This window comes from Bos grunniens, chromosome 15 (genome assembly GCF_055505025.1).
Source record: "Bos grunniens cultivar Pamir isolate PY7600 chromosome 15, Bosgru_T2T1.0, whole genome shotgun sequence".
In the NCBI taxonomy this organism is placed as follows: Eukaryota; Metazoa; Chordata; class Mammalia; order Artiodactyla; family Bovidae; genus Bos; species Bos grunniens.
The window spans coordinates 43,946,600-43,969,727 of record NC_141179.1 but is presented as its reverse complement, the minus strand read 5'-3'; the positions used below and the strand labels follow the sequence as shown (position 1 = coordinate 43,969,727).

General features: G+C 40.1%; 1 protein-coding gene across 3 annotated transcripts in view; it reads right to left on the bottom strand.

The window, feature by feature from the left end:
- DENND5A (DENN domain containing 5A) overlaps positions 1–23,128 on the bottom strand; it is a 94,239-nt gene that overhangs the window by 45,817 nt on the left and 25,294 nt on the right. For all 3 annotated transcript variants that reach the window (XM_086340116.1, XM_086340118.1, XM_086340117.1), the window contains exons 2-4: positions 5,495–5,566; positions 4,647–4,756; positions 1,586–2,243 (exon numbers count right to left, since the gene is read on the bottom strand). In XM_086340116.1, coding sequence (XP_086196242.1) covers positions 1,586–2,243; positions 4,647–4,756; positions 5,495–5,566 — 840 coding nt within the window. The remainder of the gene's footprint in view (positions 1–1,585; positions 2,244–4,646; positions 4,757–5,494; positions 5,567–23,128) is intronic.

Sequence of the window (23,128 nt, the reverse complement as noted above, 5' to 3'; positions counted from 1 at the left end):
TTCTTTGAATATTTCTTACAACTCTTCTATAAGCTGGGAATGATTTCAAAATAAAAAGTCAAAAATCTTAAAACCTCCAATGACTAAACATCTCAGAGTAACAAAGTCCTTACAGTGGCCTACAGGACTCTACAATTTGGCCTCCTGTTAAGTCTCTAACACCATCTGCTATTAAGCGCCTGCTCTCTCACACCATTTTATCCATCAAGCACCCTCACTGTTCCTGGACATACTAACTACATTTTTGTCTCAGAACCTTTCTATTTCTTGTGCTCTTTGCCTGGAAAACTTTTCCTACAAACATTAACATGGATCACTCAGAGAGGTCTAATCTAATCACTCTATCAAAAACTGGAATTTCCCTTCCCCCAATACTATCCTCTTTACTGTTTAACTTTTTATTAAAATTACTATATTATTTTTATTAGCACCTGACATACTGTACATTTATCTATTTAATCACCTCTCCAAAAAAGAGAGGGGTGGGGGGAATTCCCTATCAGTCCAATGATTAAGACTCGGTGCTTCCACTGCCAGGGCCTAGATTTGGGGTTTGGGTTGGGGTTGGGGAACTAAGAGCTCACAAGCCAAGCAAGCAAAAATCACCTCTTTCCCACTGAAATGTAAGTTCTATTATAGCAGGAATGTTTATCTATTTTGTCCACCCTGAATCTCTAGCCCCTAGAATAACGCCTGGCACACAACATACTCTCAGTAAATATGTTCCGAATGAACAAATTTCATGTTACTTAATTCACTCCCTTAATAAATATTTTTTCCTTCTGCTCTACTTTATTGTTTTGTCCAAATCCACTGCTCAAAATCACTTAACATCTCATTTATAAAAACAATTCAGTTATAACAAACAACAGAAAAAAGCAACACATCTTCATTTTTTCAAATATATGAAGGGTCATCACTACCGTCAGGCTGAGGAAGGGGCAGAAACAACTCTGCAGAGTGATAGGACAAACTGGTAAAAGTGTGTCCCACAAACATCAACTCCTGCCTCCTCTTTTCAGCCATCAGCCAGACTTAGGAGACAGGGTTCTCCTCCCAGACTGGAGAGTCCAGCAAAAGGCCATGATGATAGTCAATAAGAAATGGTAGACCTCTCATGTTCCATTAGTTTGCCATCCAGCACGTGTGCATACTAAGTCATCTCAGTCATATCTGGCTCTTTGGAACTGTATGGACCATAGGCCACCAGGCTCCTCTGTCCATGGGATTCTCTAGGCAAGAATACTGGAGTGGGTTGCCATTTCCTCCTCCAGGGGGTCTTCCCAACCCAGGGATCAAACCCACATCACTTCTGTCTCCTGCCTTGGAAGCTGGGTTCTTTACCACTAGCGCCACAAGTTAATTTAGTTAATGCTAAATAGGGAATTCTGTATTTGTTCTTTGCAATTGGTTGACAATTCACATACTTGGAATTTACAAAAGCTGATGAGTCATGGAAAGCAAAAGATGTGGATTCTGCTCAAACTCTAACAGCCCTTGGCCTTTACAGTCACCCCCAGTTACCTGAATTGGAAAAAAAGAGAGGCCCTAGTCAGGAAGAGAGCTCTAGTAAGCACTGACTTACGCTGTGAGTAGAGCAGGATTTGAAACTCCAGAAGGGCACAAGTAAAAAGTTGAAACACATTCTCCACCCCAAGCAGTTCAAAGACCTCTTTGACAGGAAAGTCGAACAGGGGAAGCTCATTGGTACTTGGTCTCTGGCAGACGATTGGCCCATAGACACCAGAAAACTTCAAGGACCGGCCAGGAGGTGGGAGTGGCACCTCATATAGTACATTGTATATGTAGCTCTCAAGGGGCAGTGGAGGGGGCTGAGGCGAAGTGACTGCCTGGTGAAGCTGTTCCAGCACACTCCGACATGCTTTCATGAAGGACATGGGCGTGATGAGGCAGATGCACTTAGAGACGTAGAGTGTATCTCTGCTAATGTCGTAGGAGTTGAAGCGCTGCAGCTTGGTCCCAGGAGTGCCATCACCATCCTCCATGCCACTGAGGTCTCGGCTATCAGCAAGTGGAGCATGGAGGACATCATACTCTGCATTATGCATGTGGTAGAGGGTCTGCATTGCACTGCAGATCTGCTTGCTAGTCACCTCCTCATAAAACGTGAGAGCAAACCCAAAGGTCCGAGAGCCATCCTCCCTAGTGATAATAAAGGCATGGAACTGAGGCTCCCTGGGATCAGCCTGAGTCTTGAATGCCAGCCCTTTGGGCATGCATAGCTGTAAAAGACAACAAGAAAATAACAAGTGAGAACACACTGCTATTCCTCTTCTCAGAACACCATCACTACTTATTTATTAACACTTAAAGAGCACCTACTATGCTATGTGTCTGGAATATCAAGTCCAACACAGCAAACTATTTGCCCTAAAGAACTCCCATTCTAAGACACACACATAACTAAAATTATAATGTAGTTATCAAGGCTATATAGAAGTATACACAAAGTACCAGAGGAACACAAGGAACACAAAACAACTCAGTCTCAGTCTTCATCAGAAAAGGCTTCAGAGATGAGCTTATGCCTGAACTCATTTGGCAGACAAGAGAAAGAAGGGTATTTAATGGGCACAAAAAAAAAGTGCATAAAGGAGGTTAAAGAAAGCTTGGAGAATTTAGGTAGGTGGTCAAGCATGACAGCATGTATTAGGAGATGATGCTTGAAACGTATCTAAAAACCAGATAGATGCAACTTCATACCTAAAAACAAACCAAGTTTTAAACTCTATCCAGTTCACAAGATTCTGTCAACAAAATCTTCTCTTTTCAGAGGGAAAAAAAGGGGGAAGGGGGAGATGTTCATTTCATACAATGCAAAGAGATGACATAATCAGGATAAAGATGTACTTTTTTCACTTTAACTCAGATGGGTTATATAAAGAAACTGAACAGCTAATCAAACTGACCTGAATCAATCAGTTTTCATTTTCTACTTTTCCACCAACCTAGTCATACAAATGGACTTTGAGGAGCCTGGGTTAACAAGTACAAGGAGCTACATTATAGTATTCCCATTATTCTTGAACTTGACTTCTTAAAGCCTAAATGTTTCTAGAATATACCATGTTAAAAGGAAATAAGCACCAGCTGCTGCTGCTGCTGCTAAGTCGCTTCAGTCATGTCCGACTCTGTGCGACCCCATAGACGGCAGCCCACCAGGCTCCCCCGTCCCTGGGATTCTCCAGGCAAGAACACTGGAATGGGTTGCCATTTCCTTCTCCAATGCATGAAAGTGAAAAGTGAAAGGGAAGTGGCTCAGTCATGTCTGACTCTTAGCAACCCCATGGACTGCAGCCCACCAGGCTCCTCTGTCCATGGGGTTTTCCAGGCAAGAGTACTGGAGAGGGGTGCCATTGCTAGGAGTCAAAACACTTGAGGCTCTCTAGACTCAAATTCCTCCCCTGTAAAATGAAGATAATACTGTTTACTCTGCCTACTTCACAGGCTTATTGTGTCCATTAAACAAGATCATCCACACAAAGCTATTAAAAAATAATGAAGTACAAAGATGTGGTCAAGGGCAGAGTTCTGGAACTAGTATTTAAGCTTACTCAAACAGCTCCTTAACCATGTGACTTGAACACATTACCTAACCTCTCTGGATCTTAGTTTCTTTACCCATAAAATACGTGTGTCTGTGTTTATTTAATATTATCTACATGAAGGATTTCATTTTTTGCTGTTTAGTCAGTAGGTCGCGTCCAACTCACTGTGACCCCATGGACTGTAGCCCATCAGGCTTCTCTATCCATGGGATTTCCAAGGCAAGAACACTGGAGTGGGTTGCCATTTCCTTCTCCAGGGGATCTTTCCAACTCAGGGATCAAAATCACATCTCCTGCATTGGCACATGCGTTCTTTACCACTGAGCCACCAGGGTAGACCACATTAAGGGGTACTATGAGGATTAAATGAGTTAATTCATGTAAAGTACTTATCACAGTACCTAGCATAAGTTGAATACTCAATAAACGTTATTCATGGTAGTATTCTTCTAGAGATTAAAAATGCTGCCCTATCTGTGTATTAAGTCACTTCCGTCGTGTCTGACTCTTTGCGACTCCATGGCCTGTAGCCCACCAGGCTTCTTTGTTCATGGGATTTTCCAAGTAGAACAGTGGAGTGTGTTGCCATTTCCTCCTCCAGAGGATCTTCCCAACCCAGGGATTGAACCCATGTTTCTTTGGTCTCCTGCACTGGCAGGCAGGTTCTTTACCACTGGCACCAGCTGGGTGCTAAAATTATACTAAAACAAAAAGATTCATTTTCGCCATATCACTCAGATATATACAGTACAAATTAAGAGGAAACTGCTTTAAATCTCATCATACAGTATCAGTGCTATAAGCAACTAACAGCTCAATCTCACAAAAAAGTTCACTAACCCAATACTAAGTACTTGTCTGACTCAACAGAAGCACACTGTGACTTTTGGTATAGCTGATATATTCTGAGTATTTGATACAGTGATCAAAATGCAGAATCATGAACAACATGCATATTACCCCATCTTCAGAAGTTACTGATACTAGGTGGAATCACAGCTACCATAGTCTGGACTTACAATCCTACTGTAAATTACTCTGTAAATTATCTCACACTTGTAGCTAACAAATACTAACCATTCCCACTGCATCTTGGTCAAAGGGATTCCAGTCCACATTCTCAGGATATCGTGCAAGGACCTTAGACTTGAATGTTCGTCTCAACGGTGTCTGCTCAAAATTTTCTCCTGCAAGAAAAAGAACGAAGCAAATCATCTCCACAAAGTCCCTTGAAACACAGGGTTATGAATATCTGAGCTTGGCAGTCCAGCAAGGTACAGAAATGAAGGCAAAAGGTTAGTATGTCAACCATCTAAGAACAGGAAAGGCATTATAGTTATTAGATTATAGATCAGTAAAGAAGCTGGAAAAGTTTAGCATGGTTAATACTGGATACTGCTAGATACCTTGGCTTTTCTTTAAAATGAAATCATTACTACAAATCCAATAGTTAATCTTACTGGGAGAAGAGGGGAGAAAACACAAGGAAAGATGAAAGACTGTATCATTTTTTTTCCCTAAAAGCAACATTTACTTTGGTAAAAGTCAACTGAAAACATGACAGAAGCATAAATTATTTTAAATTCAAAATAAAGTATGCATTTCTATGATCTCTGAAAAAATACAAGGCGGATTTTTCAGGATAAATGAGTTATTTGTCAGTTGAGAATCATTTGAAATTTCTGAAATTCTCCTTTGTTTCCTCCGTCCCCTCCTAAAAGCATTAAGAATACACAGAAATAAGGACATTAAGGAGAAAAGAGGAAGAATCAAAGAACCCACCACCTAGAAGGATAGGAATATGAAAAATGTATTGGTCGGAAAAGGCATAAGAAAGTTAGAATGTCAAAGGGTACAAAATGCCACCGGAGAGACTTATATAAGAGCCACCAGAACGCTACGGGTGTTTTCAAGTTTGTTTTTACCTTCAGTTGTACTTGAAATGAAAGAGCTGGCACCATCCCTGGCTTTAGAAGCCTGTATGTACTGGCATAATGCTATATGATAAATAAAATAACACAGGATTACAATAATGCAATGTTATTCAAACTTTTTTGACCATGACTCCAGTATGAAACAAAGTTTACATCATGAAGCAATAAACACATACATATTACGTATACATAAATTCACTTAAAACAAAAATTTCACCCAAAAAATACTTACCCTTACTACATGAGATATCTTTTCATAATTTCTACTCTACATCATTTAAAACCAAAATGCTACCTGCAGACCTACTAATGGCCACGATTCACAGCTTGAAAAACATTACAATATAGTATAATGGGATAAAGAGCTCAATAGATTAAAGTACTATAAAGCCAGTAGTGCTTTCTCTGAAAGTATACCACCAAATATTGTTTTTCCCAAGGAATGAGGGAGAAGGGGACAAATTAAATGCACCTAAATATTTCAAACATATAAATTTACTAGTAATCATGGAAAAATATGTGGGAAACATGACCAAGGACAATTCAATTAAATTACATATCTATTTACTGAGTAATCGTGTTATACAAGGGCCTTAGGTACTGTGGAGGATAGAGATGAACCACCTATCCTCAAGAACCGTTCCATCAAACGTATATGAAACATTCTATAGGAAAAAGAACATATACAAATAACAATTTTGCAGGGAGGTTATTAGGTGGGAGGCTCCAGCTTATGTGATCTATCCATTCAGAGCACACTTGCACAGGATCCTGTTCATGTGTTCCAGTTGCCAGAATAAATTCTGCTCAAACTAAAGTTTTTCTAAGTTGGCTTAGAACCCCAGGAGGCTGGTGATTATTAAGGAAGATGCACTTCTCACCAACACAAGATTGGGATGAACCTAAAGTCAGACAGTCCTTCACTTTAAATCAGCCTGATGCTGGGAGGGATTGGGGGCAGTAGGAGAAGGGGACGACAGAGGATGAGATGGCTGGATGGCATCACTGACTCGATGGACGTGAGTCTGAGTGAACTCCAGGAGTTGGTGATGGACAGGGAGGCCTGGCATGCTGGGATTCATGGGGTCGCAAAGAGTCGGACACAACTGAGCGACTGAACTGAACTGAACTGAGAGGCATCTTGAAAGCTTCTGGGAGAAAAAAAGTTTATATTAATTCTAAGGCACCTGTTCCAGAAACTAATAATCATTCCAGTCAGAAAGTTACTGCTTTTATAATTAAAACCTTCACATCCATTTTCTGTCAGGTTCTGTCCATCATTGTCATCATAAGCCCACTTATTCATAATCTTCAACTTCTGACAAGGCCCAACCTTCTTTCTGTTAATAAAGCAAGTTCTACAATTTCAATTTCTCTCACATCCAATCCCTTCTTTCAAACTGATTTTTCTGAAACTCGTATCTAGCAAGTTTCATTTCTCAAAATACATTTGGTAATGTTCACTGAAGAAAACTTGCAAAATCAGCAGGCAGCTGGTGATATTGGAAGCAATGCAACAAAGCCCTACAGCTATGTCAAGAGAGTCTCAGAGCTTTCACTAACACCTGCAGAGTGCAAAGAGCCCACCCATGCAAGCCTGCACTCACTGTACAAAGTAATTAAACTGCAAGCAGCTGACAAAAGATCTTGTCTACATTCTGACAGTCTCAGAATGTATTTTTAAACTGTATCCAATTCTGAGAGAAGATAAACTATTTCTTCCTCATAAGCTTCTTTACTTTTAATTGTCAGTTTTCTCATTTCTTTCTTAGTAGGCTAAAAAATCCCCTCAGTAAAAACCACAAAACATCTGAACATACACAGGAGTCAGGGCGGTTAGCAATGTCCTATATGAAAGCCTTCAGAGAAAGACATTTTCCTCAGATGGCTATGAGGTACTCGCTAAGACCTGAAGAGCATCCAAAAGATCAAACAGGGGACTATTTAGGGGGAGAATTTCAAAGCAGTGAGATGAAGAATGGAGCCAAAAGTGAACATGATGAGCTGACCTGGAATGTAGACAAAGAGGAGGAGGAAAGCTACGATCACAGAAGTGGTCTTCAGATCCTCAGTCCCCACCACCACCTCTCCAGTTCCTACTCCTTCTTTAAACAAGCTGAGTACAGAAGTCTTGTTAAATAGTCAGTTTCTGAGTAAACGCACAGCAGACAGTGCCTCTTAGACAAAAGTCCTGCTGTGTATTAGACTGAACCAGTAGCAGGAGCATAGTATTTTCACTGCAAGGGGAAAGATAATGTGTAAAGAATAGGTATAAGGGCCCTGAGACCAAATCATGTTCATTATAGACACCATATGAAGTGTCATAAAGTAACAGAGAAAGGAGATCACAAACCTAAGATCTTTTTATTAAAAACAACTTAATCACTGTTCATTTACTGAGGGCTGAGTTTTTCAGAGAATAAGCAACACACACATATTGCCTCAGGAACATCTAGATAGCCCTATCTCCTCAAACCTACACATGTCACAGGTCCCTTAAATCCTCAGTTATTTAGACCTCTGGAAATTCAAACAATACCAGGAATATGACATCACAACCACAGCTGTTCCATTGTTCTATAAACAATAACTAATTATTTGCCCAACACAAATGTCAGCAGGTCTGAACATCAAAACTAAGGCCCATTTCTAACAACAACTGAAAAATTAGTCAACTAGGTATCAATCTATCTTTGTGAATCTGCCCTCTGGAAAGTACAGTTCAGATAAAATCACAACAGATTTTCTTTAAAAGCCTGCATGCCTTACAAGGACTTCTAATAGGTTCTTTGTTTACTTGTCCTGCTTTGGCCAAGCCAGAAACAAACTGACATTTGTATTGCTATTAGCTTCTTAGTACTAGCTTGATTTGAATAACCCTGAATGAGGGATGCTGATGCTGAGAAGCTTCAAAGGAACCCCTAAACTCTGCAATGCTTTACAAATTTTTGTAGGAAGACGTCTGCATTTTTCTGGGGAGAAAACACAATTTCTATCAGATCTCAAAGGATTTCATGACTCAAAAAAGTTAAAACCACAGCTCCAAATATTTCTCATTTGGGCAGAAAATATTTTGACCACTTAAAAGTTAACCTAAATGAGCAGGTTTTCACAGAGTCTAAAATGAAATACACATACTACTAAATAACTGCTTTCCAGGTTGATAATGACCCAAATTAGGACATTATTTTCTCCATTCTTACCATGAAAAGCCTATGTTGATTGCTTCATGTGAGCAAGTTAAAATAGAAAATACCTCAAAACTTCTGTCTGAAGTCCAGGTCATCAGAAAATGTTCATCAAGACCTCCACATTTATATTAAACTTATTATGTTTGTGGTTTTAAGTGGTAGAGCAGATATGAAAAGGTAGGTCTACCTGAGGAAGACCCAGTATAGTTAAATCTCAACCTGGTTTATGCTGAACCACCTAACTTCTCCAGATTATAGTGTTAGCTTAGATTCAAGCAAAATAAAAGTAACCGTTATTTCCTGGGAAACTGTTTATAGAATACATCTGTTATACCTACATCTTGGATTAGATACACCAAATAAAATGAATAAATTCAATTTCTAAACTATCAGTAGTCAGAGTTGGGAAACTGTTTATAGAATATATCTGTTATACCTACATCTTAGATTAGATACACCAAATAAAATGAATAAATTCAATTTCTAAACTATCAGTAGTCAGAGTTGGGACACACTAAAGGAGCTTTATATAAAATTTGAAGTGTTTTTTTTTTTAAAAAGCTGAGAACATTTTTATATCTGGTCCCTTGGAAGACACAGGGAGGATAATATAAGTATCGGTGAAACTAAAAGAATAAATAAACAACAACAAAAAAATGACTTTGTCAAAAGAGTAATTTATATCTAGTTTGATGGAAGTTCTACTTACAGCCATGGCAGAAAGTCTCCTATGACACTCTTGCAGATAAACTATGAACTCCAGATAAAATATAAAAAACAACTACCCAAAGGTGTGTGTGTGTGTGTTAGTAGTTCAGTCTTGTCTGACTCTTTGCAACCCCATGGACCATAGCCCACCAGGCTCCTCTGTCCATGCAATTTCCCAGGCGAGAATACTGGAGTGGGTTGCCATTCCCTTCTCCAGTGCATCTTCCCATCCAGGGACCAAATCCGGGTCTCCTGCACTACAGGCAGATTCTCTACAGTCTGAGCCACTATGAAAGCCCATCCAAAGGTAATAGAGAACAAAAAACAGGCAGATTGTGAAAGGAGATGGAGGGTCAACTCTGGGGAAAAGGTAATAACACTGGAAAAGAGTCCCCTTTTGGCTAGGCAGGTCCGAGTCTGTGCCATGAGAGGTGGCTAAAATTCAGATAAAAATCCAGTCTTATTAGCTTGAAGAACCAGAGAACAGACTTTAAAGGCAACCATAACAGCTGAGAAGTGAGGGAGGGAAATTCCAAGGAGAGCCAGAGAGGGGGTACCACTAACTGTATAAATGCTGCTCAAGTCTCTGACTGATCCCTGAACCATAAGTGCATGGAACAGACCCCAAACAGCTAAATTAGGGCTAAAAGAACTGAACTGAGATTTAAGCTGCTGCTCACTGCTGGGAAACGAACAAAATTCAATGTTCTCTGAAGGAAAGTGACAGAATTCAGAGTCTCTATAACATACCATATACAATGTCAAGGACACAATCTAAAATTGTTTAGCATATAAAGAAACAAGAAACATGACCCATTCTCAAGAGAAGAGTCAAAAGAAACTGACTTTGCATTGACCCAAATGTTTGGTTTAGCAGTCAAGGATTTAAAAGAGGGGTGTTCATAATGAATGAAAAGCCAGTAAATCTCAGCAAAGAAATAGATACTATAATTAAATGGATGGGAAAAGTAGAATGGAGATGCAGAAGAGTTAGTGAACTGAAAAACAAATCAACCACAACCACAAAGTAACCAAACTGTAAAACAGAAAGAAAAAAGATTAGAGAGAAAAGGGGGGCCAAGGGAGGGAAACCAGAGATATGGGAGACAGCAAGTCTAACATACATATAATTGGAGCCCCAAAGGAAAGAAGAGCAAATGCGGTTAAAAAGAATATTTGAAGAAATAATGATCAAAAATTTCCCAAATTTGGTAAAAGATATAAATTTACAGAGTCAAGAAGCTCAGTCAAGAATTCCAAGCAGAATAAATACCAAGAAAATGATATGCAATTAAATTGTTGAAAAAACAAAATTTTAAGAGAAAAGATTGAGTGGAGCAAAGAAAAAGAATACATTAAGTAGAAAAATGATTGAAATTACTACTGCTTTTTATCAGAAACAGTAGGGATTAGAAGACATGGAAAACATTCTACATATACTAAAAGAAAAAAAAAGCCTTGTCAATCTAGAACTTTACAAACAAAAATTCTTCAAAATTGAAGGCAAAAATTAACACATTTCAGGTAAAACAAAGCTGAGAGAATTCACTGCTGCAGACCTGCACTTACAAGAATGAGAAGAGGTTATATACTGTATGATTCCATTTTATAACATTCTTGTAATGACAAAATTATAGAAATGAACAGATCAATAGTGGTATTCATTCATTCATCACAGAAATGAATGATCAGAAGTCAGGGATGGGTGGAGGGAGGCTATAAAAGCACAACTCCAAGAATTCTTGTGGTGATGGAACTATCCTGTATCCTGACTATATCAGGATGTTAATGTCCTGATATTAACATGTATCAATGTTAATATACTGGTTGTAACAGTATACTACAGTTTTTCAAGATGTTACCATTGGGTAAAGGAAAATAATCTCCCTGTATTATTTCTTACAGCAGCATAACTGATTCTACAATTACCTCAAATAAAAAGTTTAATGTATTTAAAAAGTGTATTTTTAATTTTAAAAAAGTGTTTTAATGTTTTAAACAACCGGCCAAGGTTTTAAAGCCGAAGCTGCAGGCAACACAAATCCAGCATTCAAAGCTATACCTGGGACAGAGTTCTTTGAAGACAGCTATGTTCTCCCTCTCTAAGACAGAAGCGTCATATAAACTGCCTCTTCTCACCACAACACCACCAATCCTATAAAGTCTAGTTCACATTATCTACAGCAAGAGTGATGAAATTTTTTTTCCCTAGGAATTTATGCATGCATGCGTATGAGCATGCTCAGCTGCCCGCAAGGCTCCTCTGTCCATGGGATTTCTCAGGCAAGAATACTGGAGTAGGTTGCAATTTCCTTCTCCAGGGGATCTTTCTGACCCAGGGATTGAACCTGATTCTCCTGCATTGGCAGGTGGGTTCTTTACGACTGAGCCACCGGAGAAGCCCTTAGGAATGGATATAATCAGATGATTATGCTATCTTTTGCATAATGACAACCTGGGATGTCCTAGAACTGATCCTGTTAGTGACACTGGTCACCAATTCAGTGCTACTCATGCTATAATCAATTTCTTTCCTGCATTAAAAGATTTCACTATATTTTTCCTGTTATAAACATTTCTGAAATTGACTGCCCAACTCAATTTAGATTTTCAGTGCATGTTGAAAACCAACTATTGTATCTTCGATTCACTTCCTGCCCCAGCATTTCAATTTTCCTTGTCTTCTAGATAATTTCTCAACTTGTGCAGGAATCAGAGATCACCTTCTGTCAACTCTAACAGGGCACAATGTAGAAAGAGAAGGAAATGCAAATTTCTAACTAAATTAACCTGTTATTACTTTTAGATGACAACTTCATTACTATCAGCACTTTTTAAATAAGAGACAGCTTTAAAATAACACAGACTAACAACAGAGTTTTGGTACCTAAAGAAAACCATCTTACACTGCTCTCATCACTGTCTTCTTTCTCTCTTGTACACACAAAGTTGAGGTAAATTCACAGCTCCCACATAAAGTGAAGAAGACAACCACTCGAAGAGACAGCCTGTACCTTGGCCCCCCATCACTAGATGACTGTGGTGCTCAGGAGACAGACACTCACAAATATCCACAATGCAGATAGTGAGCTGCCCCCCATCTGGACAAGCCACAGGCCTCTTCCAAGGCACTATTAACCCAGGAAAGCTGTTTACCAGGCTTTCAAAGAAAGAGCAACAGAAACCATCTGTTACCCCTACGTGTTCCCCTGGGGCAAATTTGTTCACTTTCTTTCTCAATGTATTTTCTTTGTCAGACTAACTAGATTTGTACATATGGCCACTACCTTTATTGATGCTTTGCCTCCAACTTGATATCATCAGGGCACCACACCTAGTCCAATTCATGCAATTAGTATTCTTAAAATGGCTGAACTTCTCACGTACCCAATTTTAACAAGAGACTGACCCAATTTTAACAAGTACCTATCTAAAGAGGACTGCCCCAAACCACAGATAAGACAGAATTTAAGTAGCAAGCTATCAGGTGCAGACTGCCTCCTTTTCAGCCCAGCTGAATACCCTGCAGAGGACACATCTGTTGAGCTAACATATTGAACTAAGACATGTAATTTGCTGGTGTTTAGCGGGGGAAGTAAAAAGCTCTCAAATTCATGGCATTTCAGGCCAGTCTAACAAACCCAGTCCTGTGAGCTGGAAACACACATACTGTTCTTAACACAGTGAGGGCTCTCAGAGGCTATACATATGCATACACTGGGGTACTTAGAAAGCTGGGCTGTCCAGAAGACCAGGCTTAGGTAAACCCACTGGACTAGAATCTCTAAGAAAGAAGTAGCAAAGGACAAATCTGAGCAACAGTTCCCATGCTCTCAATACCAAATTTTAAAATAAGCAGTCTAAACTGAGTGTAAGAAACTAGGGTAGAAGGCAGGAGAGAGGGTCAAGGTCCTACCTTGACTACCAGATGTACGACCCTTAACAATTTACTGAGTTTGTGGGTCTTACTTTCCTCAACAAAAGATTTTTTTTAAAAAGTGGAGAACTCACTGGTGATCTGTAAAGGTTTTTCCAGCTTGATCATTCCATGACTTAATGACTACTGGGTCTGACCAAGCACAGAAATCCTACCTCTCAAATTGTGAGCACTGGTTATTCCTCTGCTGCCTTTCTCTTCCCCAAATCCCACTGAAACAATACCAGAATTAGGGAAGCATAAACCTACAGAACGAAAAATTGAAGATATTCTCCAAAAAGCTCAAGAACTTGTAGCATCAGGTACTTATGGAAGTAGGGATTAAGATGGGGCTAAAAACAGAAGGACTAATTGAAAGTCTATTTAAGAACCAGATGGCATCAACTCATGAACAGATAATACAAAACGTTGTATAACTACACAATGGAACATTATTTGGCTATAAAAATAAATGAAGTACTGTTATATGCTGCAATACAAATGAATCTTGAAAACATTATGCTAAGTGAAAGAAGCCAGACACAAAAGGCCACATGTTGTGCAATTTCACGTATATGAAATGTTTAGAATAGGCATATTCGTAGAAACAAAAAGTAGTACCAAGGGACAGACTGCTAATAGCTATGTAGTTTCTTTTGGGGACGATGGAAATGTTCTGGAACTAGATAGTGTGATGGCTGCACAACACAGTGAATACACTAAAAACCACTAAAGTCTACACTTCGGAATGACACATTTATGTTACATGAATTATATCTCAATTAAAAAAGAAAACAACCAGCTGGACCCCATCCCATCCCACCCCACCCGACCTCACACCTTTCCCACTCCACCTAGCTCCTCCATTGCAGAAGAAAAAGGAAAGTTTATCCTTTACAATGAGTAAATAAAACAATGAGTGGGCAAGGCAAAATGGGTGACTGTGGTCAGAAGCTACAAACTTCCAGTTATAAGATAAGTAAGTCCTGGAGATGTAATTCAGAGATAAGAAAGCCTTCCTCAGTGATCAATGCAAAAAAATAGAGAAAACAACAGAGTGGGAAACACTAGAGATCTCTTCAAGAAAATTAGAGATACCAAGGGAACATTTCATACAAAGATGGGCTCGATAAAGGACAGAAATGGTATGGACCTAACAGAAGCAGAAAATATTAAGAAGAGGTGGCAAGAATACATGGAAGAACTGTACAAAAAAGGTCTTCATGACCCAGATAATCACAATGGTGTGAGCACTCACCTAGAGCCAGACATCCTGGAATGTAAAGTCAAGTGGGACTTAGAAAGCATCACTACGAACAAAGCTAGTGGAGCTGACAGAATTCCATTTGAGCTATTTCAAATCCTGAAAGATGATGCTGTGAAAGTGCTGCACTCAGTATGGCAGCAAATTTGGAAAACTCAGCAGTGGCCACAGAACTGGAAAAGGTCAGTTTTCATTCCAATCCCAAAGAAAGGCAATGCCAAGACTGCTCAAACTACCACACAATTGCACTCATCTCACACGCTAGTAAAGTAATGCTCAAAATTCTCCAAGCCAGGCTTCAGCAACACGTGAACCATGAACTTTCTGATGTTCAAGCTGGTTTTAGAAAAGGCAGAGGAACCAGAGATCAAATTGCCAACATCCGCTGGATCATCAAAAAAACAAGAGAGTTCCAGAAAAACATCTATTTCTGCTTTATTGACTATGTCAAAGCCTTTGACTGTGTGGATCACAATAAACTGTGGAAAATTCTGAAACACATGGGAATACCAGACCACCTGACCTGCCTCTTGAGAAACCTGTATGCAGGTCAGGAAGCAACAGTTAGAACCGGACATGGAACAACAGACTGGTTCCAAATAGGAAAAGGAGTGCATCAAGGCTGCATATTGTCACCCTGCTTATTTAACTTATATGCAGAGTACATCATGAGAAACACTGGGCTGGAAGAAGCACAAGCTGGAATCAAGATTGCTGGGAGATATATTAATAACCTCAGATATGCAGATGACACCACCCTTATGGCAGAAAGTGAAGAGGAACTAAAAAGCCTCTTGATGAAAGTGAAAGAGGAGAGTGAAGAAGTTGGTTTAAAGCTCAACATTCAGAAAACTAAGATCATGGCATCCGGTCCCATCACTTCATGGTAAATAGATGGGGAAACAGTGTCAGACTTTATTTTCTGGGGCTCCAAAATCACTGCAGATGGTGACTGCAGCCATGAAATTAAAAGATGCTTACTACTTGGAAGGAATGTTATGACCAACCTAGATAGCATATTAAAAAGAAGAGACATTACTTTGCCAACAAAGGTCTGTCTAGTCAAGGCTATGGTTTTTCCAATGGTCATGTATGGATGCGAGAGCTGGACTGTGAAGAAAGCTGAGTGCTGAAGAATTGATGCTTTTGAACTGTGGTGTTGGAGAAGACTCTTGAAGAGTCCCCTGGACTGCAAGGAGATCCAACCAGGAGATCAGTCCTGGGTGTTCACTGGAAGGACTGATGCTAAAGCTGAAACTCCAATACTTTGGCCACCTCGTGCGAAGAGTTGACTCATTGGAAAAGACCCTGATGCTGGGAGGGATTGGGGGCAGGAGGAGAAGGGGACGACAGAGGACGAGATGGCTGGATGGCGTCACCAACTCAACGGACATGAGTTTGGGTAAACTCAGGGAGTTGGTGATGGACAGAGAGGCCTGGCGTGCTGCGATTCATGGGGTCACAAGGAGTCAGACACGACTGAATGAATGAACTGAACTGAACCATAGTTAACAATTCAGTTCAGTCACTCAATTGTGTCTGACTTTTTGCGGTCCCATGGACTGTAGCACGCTAGGCTTCCCTGTCCATCACCAACTCCCAGAGTTTTGCTCACACTCATGTCCATTGAGTTGGTGATGCCATCCAACCATCTCATCCTCTGTCGTCCCCTTCTCCTCCTGCCTTCAATCTTTCCCAGCATCAAGTTCTTTTCTTATAAGTCAGTTCTTCCCATCAGGTGGCCAAAGTATTGGAGTTTCATTTTCAGCATCAGTCCTTCCAATAGTTAACAGTAATATACTATATATCTAAAAGCTGTTCAAGGGTAAAAGTTCTCATCACAAGGAAGAAAACTTGTAACTATGTCTGGTGATAGATATTAACTAGACTTATGTGATCATTTCACAATATAAATATAAGGAGGGTCTGAGCCACCCTGGTGGCTCAGTGATAAAGAATCTGCCTGCCAATGCAGAAGACATGGGTTCAACCCTGGTCAGGGAAGATCCCACATGCCACCTGGCAGGTAAACCCATGTACCATAACTACTGAGCCTGTGCTCTAGAGCCTGGAAGCTTCAAATACTGAGGGCACGTGCCACAACTACTGAAGCCCACATGCCCTAGAGCCCCTGCTCGGCAACAAGAGAAACCACCACAATGAGAAGCCCACACACCACAACTAAAAAGCAGCCCCTGCTCTCCACAACCAGAGAAAGCCTGTGCAGCAATGAACCAGCACAGCCAAAAATAAACGAACAAATAAAATTATTTTAAAAAATAAAAATAGGAAAATAGAACATTTACATACTGAACATTGAGCCCCCCAGAGCTCTTCCCTTGGCCTCTCTTCAAGAAACCCTTGGCTCTCAAGAAAACTGGCAGCAAGGATTATGACTTCAAGGCGGAGATCTAAGGAGCCTTTTACATGAACCTGACCAGCACAAGAAAAAAGACCCAGAGATACTGGTGGCCCAGGAAAAAAACTATGTAGCCAAATCAATTCTGTAGTTAACCTCTCAGTAACCAAACCCCACCTACAAACACAGAGCTTCCCAATCAGCTTCCTGGTGCACTATTCTTAGATGTGAATGCATAGCCAGAGATCATGAGGCATTTGGGGAAAGACTACAATTAAAGAAAGACATCAAGGGCTTCCCTCTTGGCTCAGATGGTAAAGAATTAACCTGCAATGCAGAAGACCTGGGTTTGATCCCTGGGTTGGGAAGATTCCCTGGAGGAGGGCATAGCAACCCACTCCAGTATTCTTGCCCAGAGAATCCCCATGGACAGAGAAGCCTGGCAGGCTACAGAGTCCATGGGTGGCAAAGAGTCAGACGTGACTGAGCCACCAAGCACAGCACACCCAATCGATCAATTAATGCAACTCTGAAGAAACAGAAAACTATATAGAAAAAAAAGTTTCAAAAATACTATTGATCAGGCTTAGAGGCAAGAGTACCCCATTAACAATGAGCACAACTAATACCGAGATCTTGGTTTCTAATATTATTCTCCAATAAAATGACTTAAGGCTACTTAGAGAAACAGCTGGTTCTTTAACTGAGCAGGAAATATAAAGGAGGAGCCTGGAACATCTTGTAGTGCCAAAAAGTAAGGAAGTATTCAAAAAAGTCCCACAATGATTCAGGCACATCAGACACAAGAGCCCACTGAACCATCTTCCAAGGGCCAAAGCTAGAATAATTTGAACAACAAAATAAATAAGCTGAGGGAATTTCCTGGCGTGCTAATAATCAGGACACCATGCTTTCAGTGCTGAGGGCGGCGGGTTTGATCCCTGGTCTGGGAACCAGAATCCTGCCAGCTGCTCAGCACGGCCAATAACAACAGTAATAATAAAGAAGTTGAATTATAACCCAAGGAATAAAATCAATATCCATGAGTGATGAGTGATACTAATATAAATAAGTCATTAAATAAAGGGAGAAGAGACAAATCTCATGTGCAGAAAAGTTCCAAATAATTTATGTAAATAAATACTCTGCTCTCAAAGAGGTGGAAAATAACTCCCCACTCCTTAAGTATGGGCTGCTCATAGGAAAAATCTGACAAACACTACCAAATGTGACAAACCTGATAAACATTGGAAAAACCTGATAAATGCTACCAGGAGATTAAGATAAACGTCAACAATGATAAGTCATGTTCAGAATATGTGTGTACTCCTGATATACATACCTCTGTAATCTTCCTCTCAAAACACCATAATCCCAGTCTAATCAAGAAGAAAAATGTCACACAGACCCTAATTGAGGAACAGTCTACAAAACAGTTGACCAATATTCTTAAAAACTGCTGAAGTCATCAAAAAGAAAATTAGCCAGCTGAACGATTTAGCTAAAAGAAGCCTAAGCAAACATAGCTACTATTTATAATACGGTATCCTGAACGGGAATACTAGAACAGAAGTAGAGTTATGCAAAAACTAAGAAAACATGAATAAAGTATCTAGTCAGTCCAGGAAGTCTAATACCCAAATAACAGAATCCCATAAAGAGAAAATTAAGGGGAAGATCAAAAAAATAATTCAACAAAATCTTCCAGAAGTTAAGTGCCATGAATTCCCAAATTTGAAAGTGCATTTCAAAGATCTAGCAGAGTGGATGAAAACAGATCCACACTTTAATTAATAATGTGTCAATACTGGCTCACTAACTGTGACAAATGAGTGTAATGATATTACTATTGGGGGCAACTGCGTGTGAGGCATATAGCAACTTCTGTACTATCTTCACAACTTTTCTGTAAGTTTAAATCTATTCTAAAATAATACATATTTTAAAGATTTTAAAAATTATATTCCATTTAAACAAAATGTCCAGAATAAGCAAATCTACAAAGACAGAAAGTAGATTTGTAGTTGCCTACATCGAGGAGATATGAACTTCATGGTATGTAAATTATATCTCAATAAAGTTTCTTAAAAAAAGAGAGACAACAGCAAGCTTTGTGGAAATTTAAAAGGTTCTCTGCCAAAACTAAATTAACCAAGAAAGATGTATATATGATATAGGAAACTCAATCTATCACAGAAAAGTGTCACAAGAATAACTTCAAGATAAAGTAAAAGGACAACCTAAGGTATTAATATTATCTGTGCAATAGGCAGGCCAAGATTTCAAATGAAACAGATTGAGGAAGCTAGAGCAAGGATCCATAGTTTGTATCAGATTCTCAAAGGGATCTGGGAACCAACAACTACCTTAAATTAAAGTATGCATTACAGGTCTCACTCAAGAGTCAAACCACAACAAACTCCTATAACAAAAAGAATCTTTCAGATGCTGCAAATCTCAAAGAGAAGAAATACAGAGAGTTCAGTTCAGTTCAGTCGCTCAGTCGTATCCGACTCTTTGCGACCCCATGAACCACAGCACACCAGGACTCCCTGTCCACCCAGGGACAAACTCCCAGAGTCCACCCAAACCCATGTCCATTGTGTCAGTAATGCCATCCAACCATCTCATCCTCTGTCGTCTCCTTCTCCTCCTGCCCTCAATCTTTCCCAGCATCAGAGTCTTTTCATATGAGTCAGCTCTCCACATCAGGTGGCCAGAGTTTCAGCTTTATCATCAGTCCCCCCAATGAAAACCCAGGACTAATCTCCTTTAGAATGGACTGGCTGGATCTCCTTGCAGTCCAAGGGACTCTCAAGAGTCTTCTCCAACACCACAGTTCAAAAGCATCAATTCTTCAGCGCTCAGCTTGCTTTATGGTCCAACTCTCACATCCATACATGACCACTGGAAAAACCATAGCCTTGACTAGACAGACCGTTGTTGGCAAAGTAATGTCTTTGCTTTTTAATATGCTGTCTGGGTTGGTCATAGCTTTTCTTCCAAGGAGTAAGTGTCTTTTAATTTCATGGCTGCAATCACCATCTGCAGTGATTTTGGAGCCCAAGTCTGCCACTGTTTCCATTGTTTCCCCATCTATTTGCCATGAAGTGATGGAACCAGATGCCATGATCTTAGTTTTCTGACCATGTTGCTGCAAATGGCATTAATTCATTCTTTTTATGGCTGCTGCCGCTGCTGCTGCTAAGTCGCTTCAGTCGTGTCCGACTCTGTGCGACCCCATAGATGGCAGCTCACCAGGCTCCCCCGTCCCTGGGATTCTCCAGGCAAGAACATTGGAGTGGGTTGCCATTTCCTTCTTCAATGCATGAAAGTGAAAAGTGAAAGTGAAGTCGCTCAGTCATGTCTGACTCTTAGCGACCCATGGACTGTAGCCTACCAGGCTCCTCCGTCCATGGGATTTTCCAGGCAAGAGTACTGGAGTGGGTTGCCATTGCCTTCTCCATTTTATGGCTGAGTACTATTCTATTGTGTATATATGCCACATCTTCTTTGTCCATTCACTTCTCAAGAGACATTTAGGTTGCTTCCATGTCTTGGCTACTGTAAATAATGCTGCTGTAAACACTGAGGTGAATTACAATGTATTTTTAATTCAACACAGAAACAACTATGGAAAGAAATACACAAAATATTAAACATGGCTAAGTTACTTCTGGGCTCCCCTTGTGGCTCAGCTGGTAAAGAATCCACCTGCAATGTGGGAGACCTGGGTTCAATCCCTGGTTTGGGAAGATCCCCTGGAGAAGGGAAAGACTACCCACTCCAGTATTCTGGCATGGAGAATTCCATGGACTTTATAATTCATGGGGTCGGAAAGAGTCGGACACAACTGAGAGACTTTCACTTTCAAGTTACTTTTAGAAGGCTGGACTATGGGTGATTGCTATTTTTTCGTTATGCTTTTTATGTACTTTCTAAATTTCCTACTTTGAGCACATATGATCCCAAGATAAAGAGATTATAGTAAAAAAAAATATATATATATGCATAATAGCACATTTCTCTCCAGTTGGTAAGAGAATTCTTTTCAACTTGGATTTATAATACTAACTTATTCCTACTTTCTATATTGCAAAACTTACATGTCTTAATAATATTAAAGTACAGGATTAAAATAAACATTCGGGATTCCCCTGGTGGTTCAGTGGTTAAGACTCTGTGCTCCCAAGGCAGGGGGCCTAGGTTTGATCCCTGGTCAGGGAACCAGATCCCACATGCCACTACTAAGACCCAGCACAGCTAAATAAATAAAAAAATTAAAAAAACAAAGAGAAACTCTTCCTATTTATATATACCAATTTAAGGGTGAATATTAGAAGACTAATATATCATGTTCAGTTCAGTTGCTCAGTCATGTCCGACTCTTTGTGACCCCATGAATCGCAGCACGCCAGGCCTCCCTGTCCATCACCAACTCCGGGAGTTTACTCAAACTCATGTCCATCGAGTTGGTGATGCCATCCAGCCATCTCTTCCTCTGTCATCCCCTTCTCCTCCTGCCCCCAATCCCTCCCAGCATCAGGGTCTTTTCCAATGAGTCAACTCTTCACATGAGGTGGCCAAAGTATTGGAGTTTCAGCTTCAGCATCAGTTCTTTCAAAGAACACCCAGGACTGATCTCCTTTAGAAAGGACTGGTTGGATCTCCTTGCAGTCCAAGGGACTCTTCAAGAGTCTTCTCCAACACCACAGTTCAAAAGCATCAATTCCTCGGCACTCAGCTTTCTTGACAATCCAACTCTCACATCCAGACATGACCACTGGAAAAACCACAGCCTTGACTAGATCGACCTTTGTTGGCAAAGTAATCTGCTTTTGAATATGCTATCTAGGTTGGTCATAACTTTCCTTCCAAGGAGTAAGGGTCTTTTAATTTCATGGCTGCAATCACCATCTGCAGTGATTTTTGAGCCCAAAAAAATTAAGTCTGACACTGTTTCCACTGTTTCCCCATCTATTTCCAATGAAATTATTTATTTTAAACCAAAGAAACATGTATTAAAATAGTTCCACAATATTAACACAGTATTTGAAAACTGAAATGAATAAAACTTAAAATTTAACTCAAAGCCAAAATAATTGTAGGAGTCCTGACTCATCACCTACAAAAGGGACTTGCATAGCTATTATTACTCACTGACTGCAAAAGGGGGAAGAAACATCACTTTCTGCCTTGTTACTAAAATTCCTCTTAGGAGGAAAAAAATATCTGAAATTCATGACCAATACTACCTTATAGTGAAAACTCTACCGAGACTCTAAGTTCAGTTTCCAATTAGGTTCAGTTTCCAACTAGACTCAGCGTGGTTCTCCCTTCCCAGATTACCACAAATGAATAAAGCATGAAACAGCATACCAGGCTTCCTTGCCCTTCATTATCTCCCAGAGCTGGTCAAATTCATGTCCACTAAGTCGGTGATGCCATCCAGCTACCTTGTCCTCTGTGGTCCCCTTCTCCTTTTGCCTTCAATCTTTCTCAGCAACAGGGTCTTTTCCAATGAGTCAGCTCTTCGAATCTGGTGGCCAAGTACTGGAGCTTCAGCTTCAACATCAGTCCTTCCAGTGAATATTCAGGGTTGATCTCCTTTAAGATTGACTGGTCTGATCTCCCTGCAGTCCCAGGAACTCTCAAGAGTCTTCTCCATCACCACAATTTGAAATCATCAATTCTTCAGCATTCAGCCATCTTTACAGCTGAACATGACCCCTGGAAAAACCATAGCTTTGACTATACAGACTTTTGTTGGCAAGATGATGTCTCTGGTTTTTAATATGCTGTCTAGGTTCTTGTCATAGCTTTCCTTCCAAGGTGCAAGTGTCTTTTAATTTTATGACTGCATTCACCATCCACAGTAATTTTGAAACCCAAGAAAATAAAATCTGTCACTGCTTCTACTTTTTCCCCTTCTATTTGTCATGAAGTGATGGGACTGAATGCCATGATCTTAGTTTTTTGAATGCTGAGTTTTAAGCCAGCTTTTTCACTCTCCTCTATCACCTTCATTAAGAGGCTCTTTACTTCCTCTTCACTTTCTGCCATTAGGGTGGTATCATCTGCATATCTGAAGTTGTTATTTCTCTCCTGGCAATCTTGATTCCAGCTGTGATTCATCCAGCCCAGAATTTCTCATGATGTACTCTGCATCAAAGTTAAATAAGCAGGG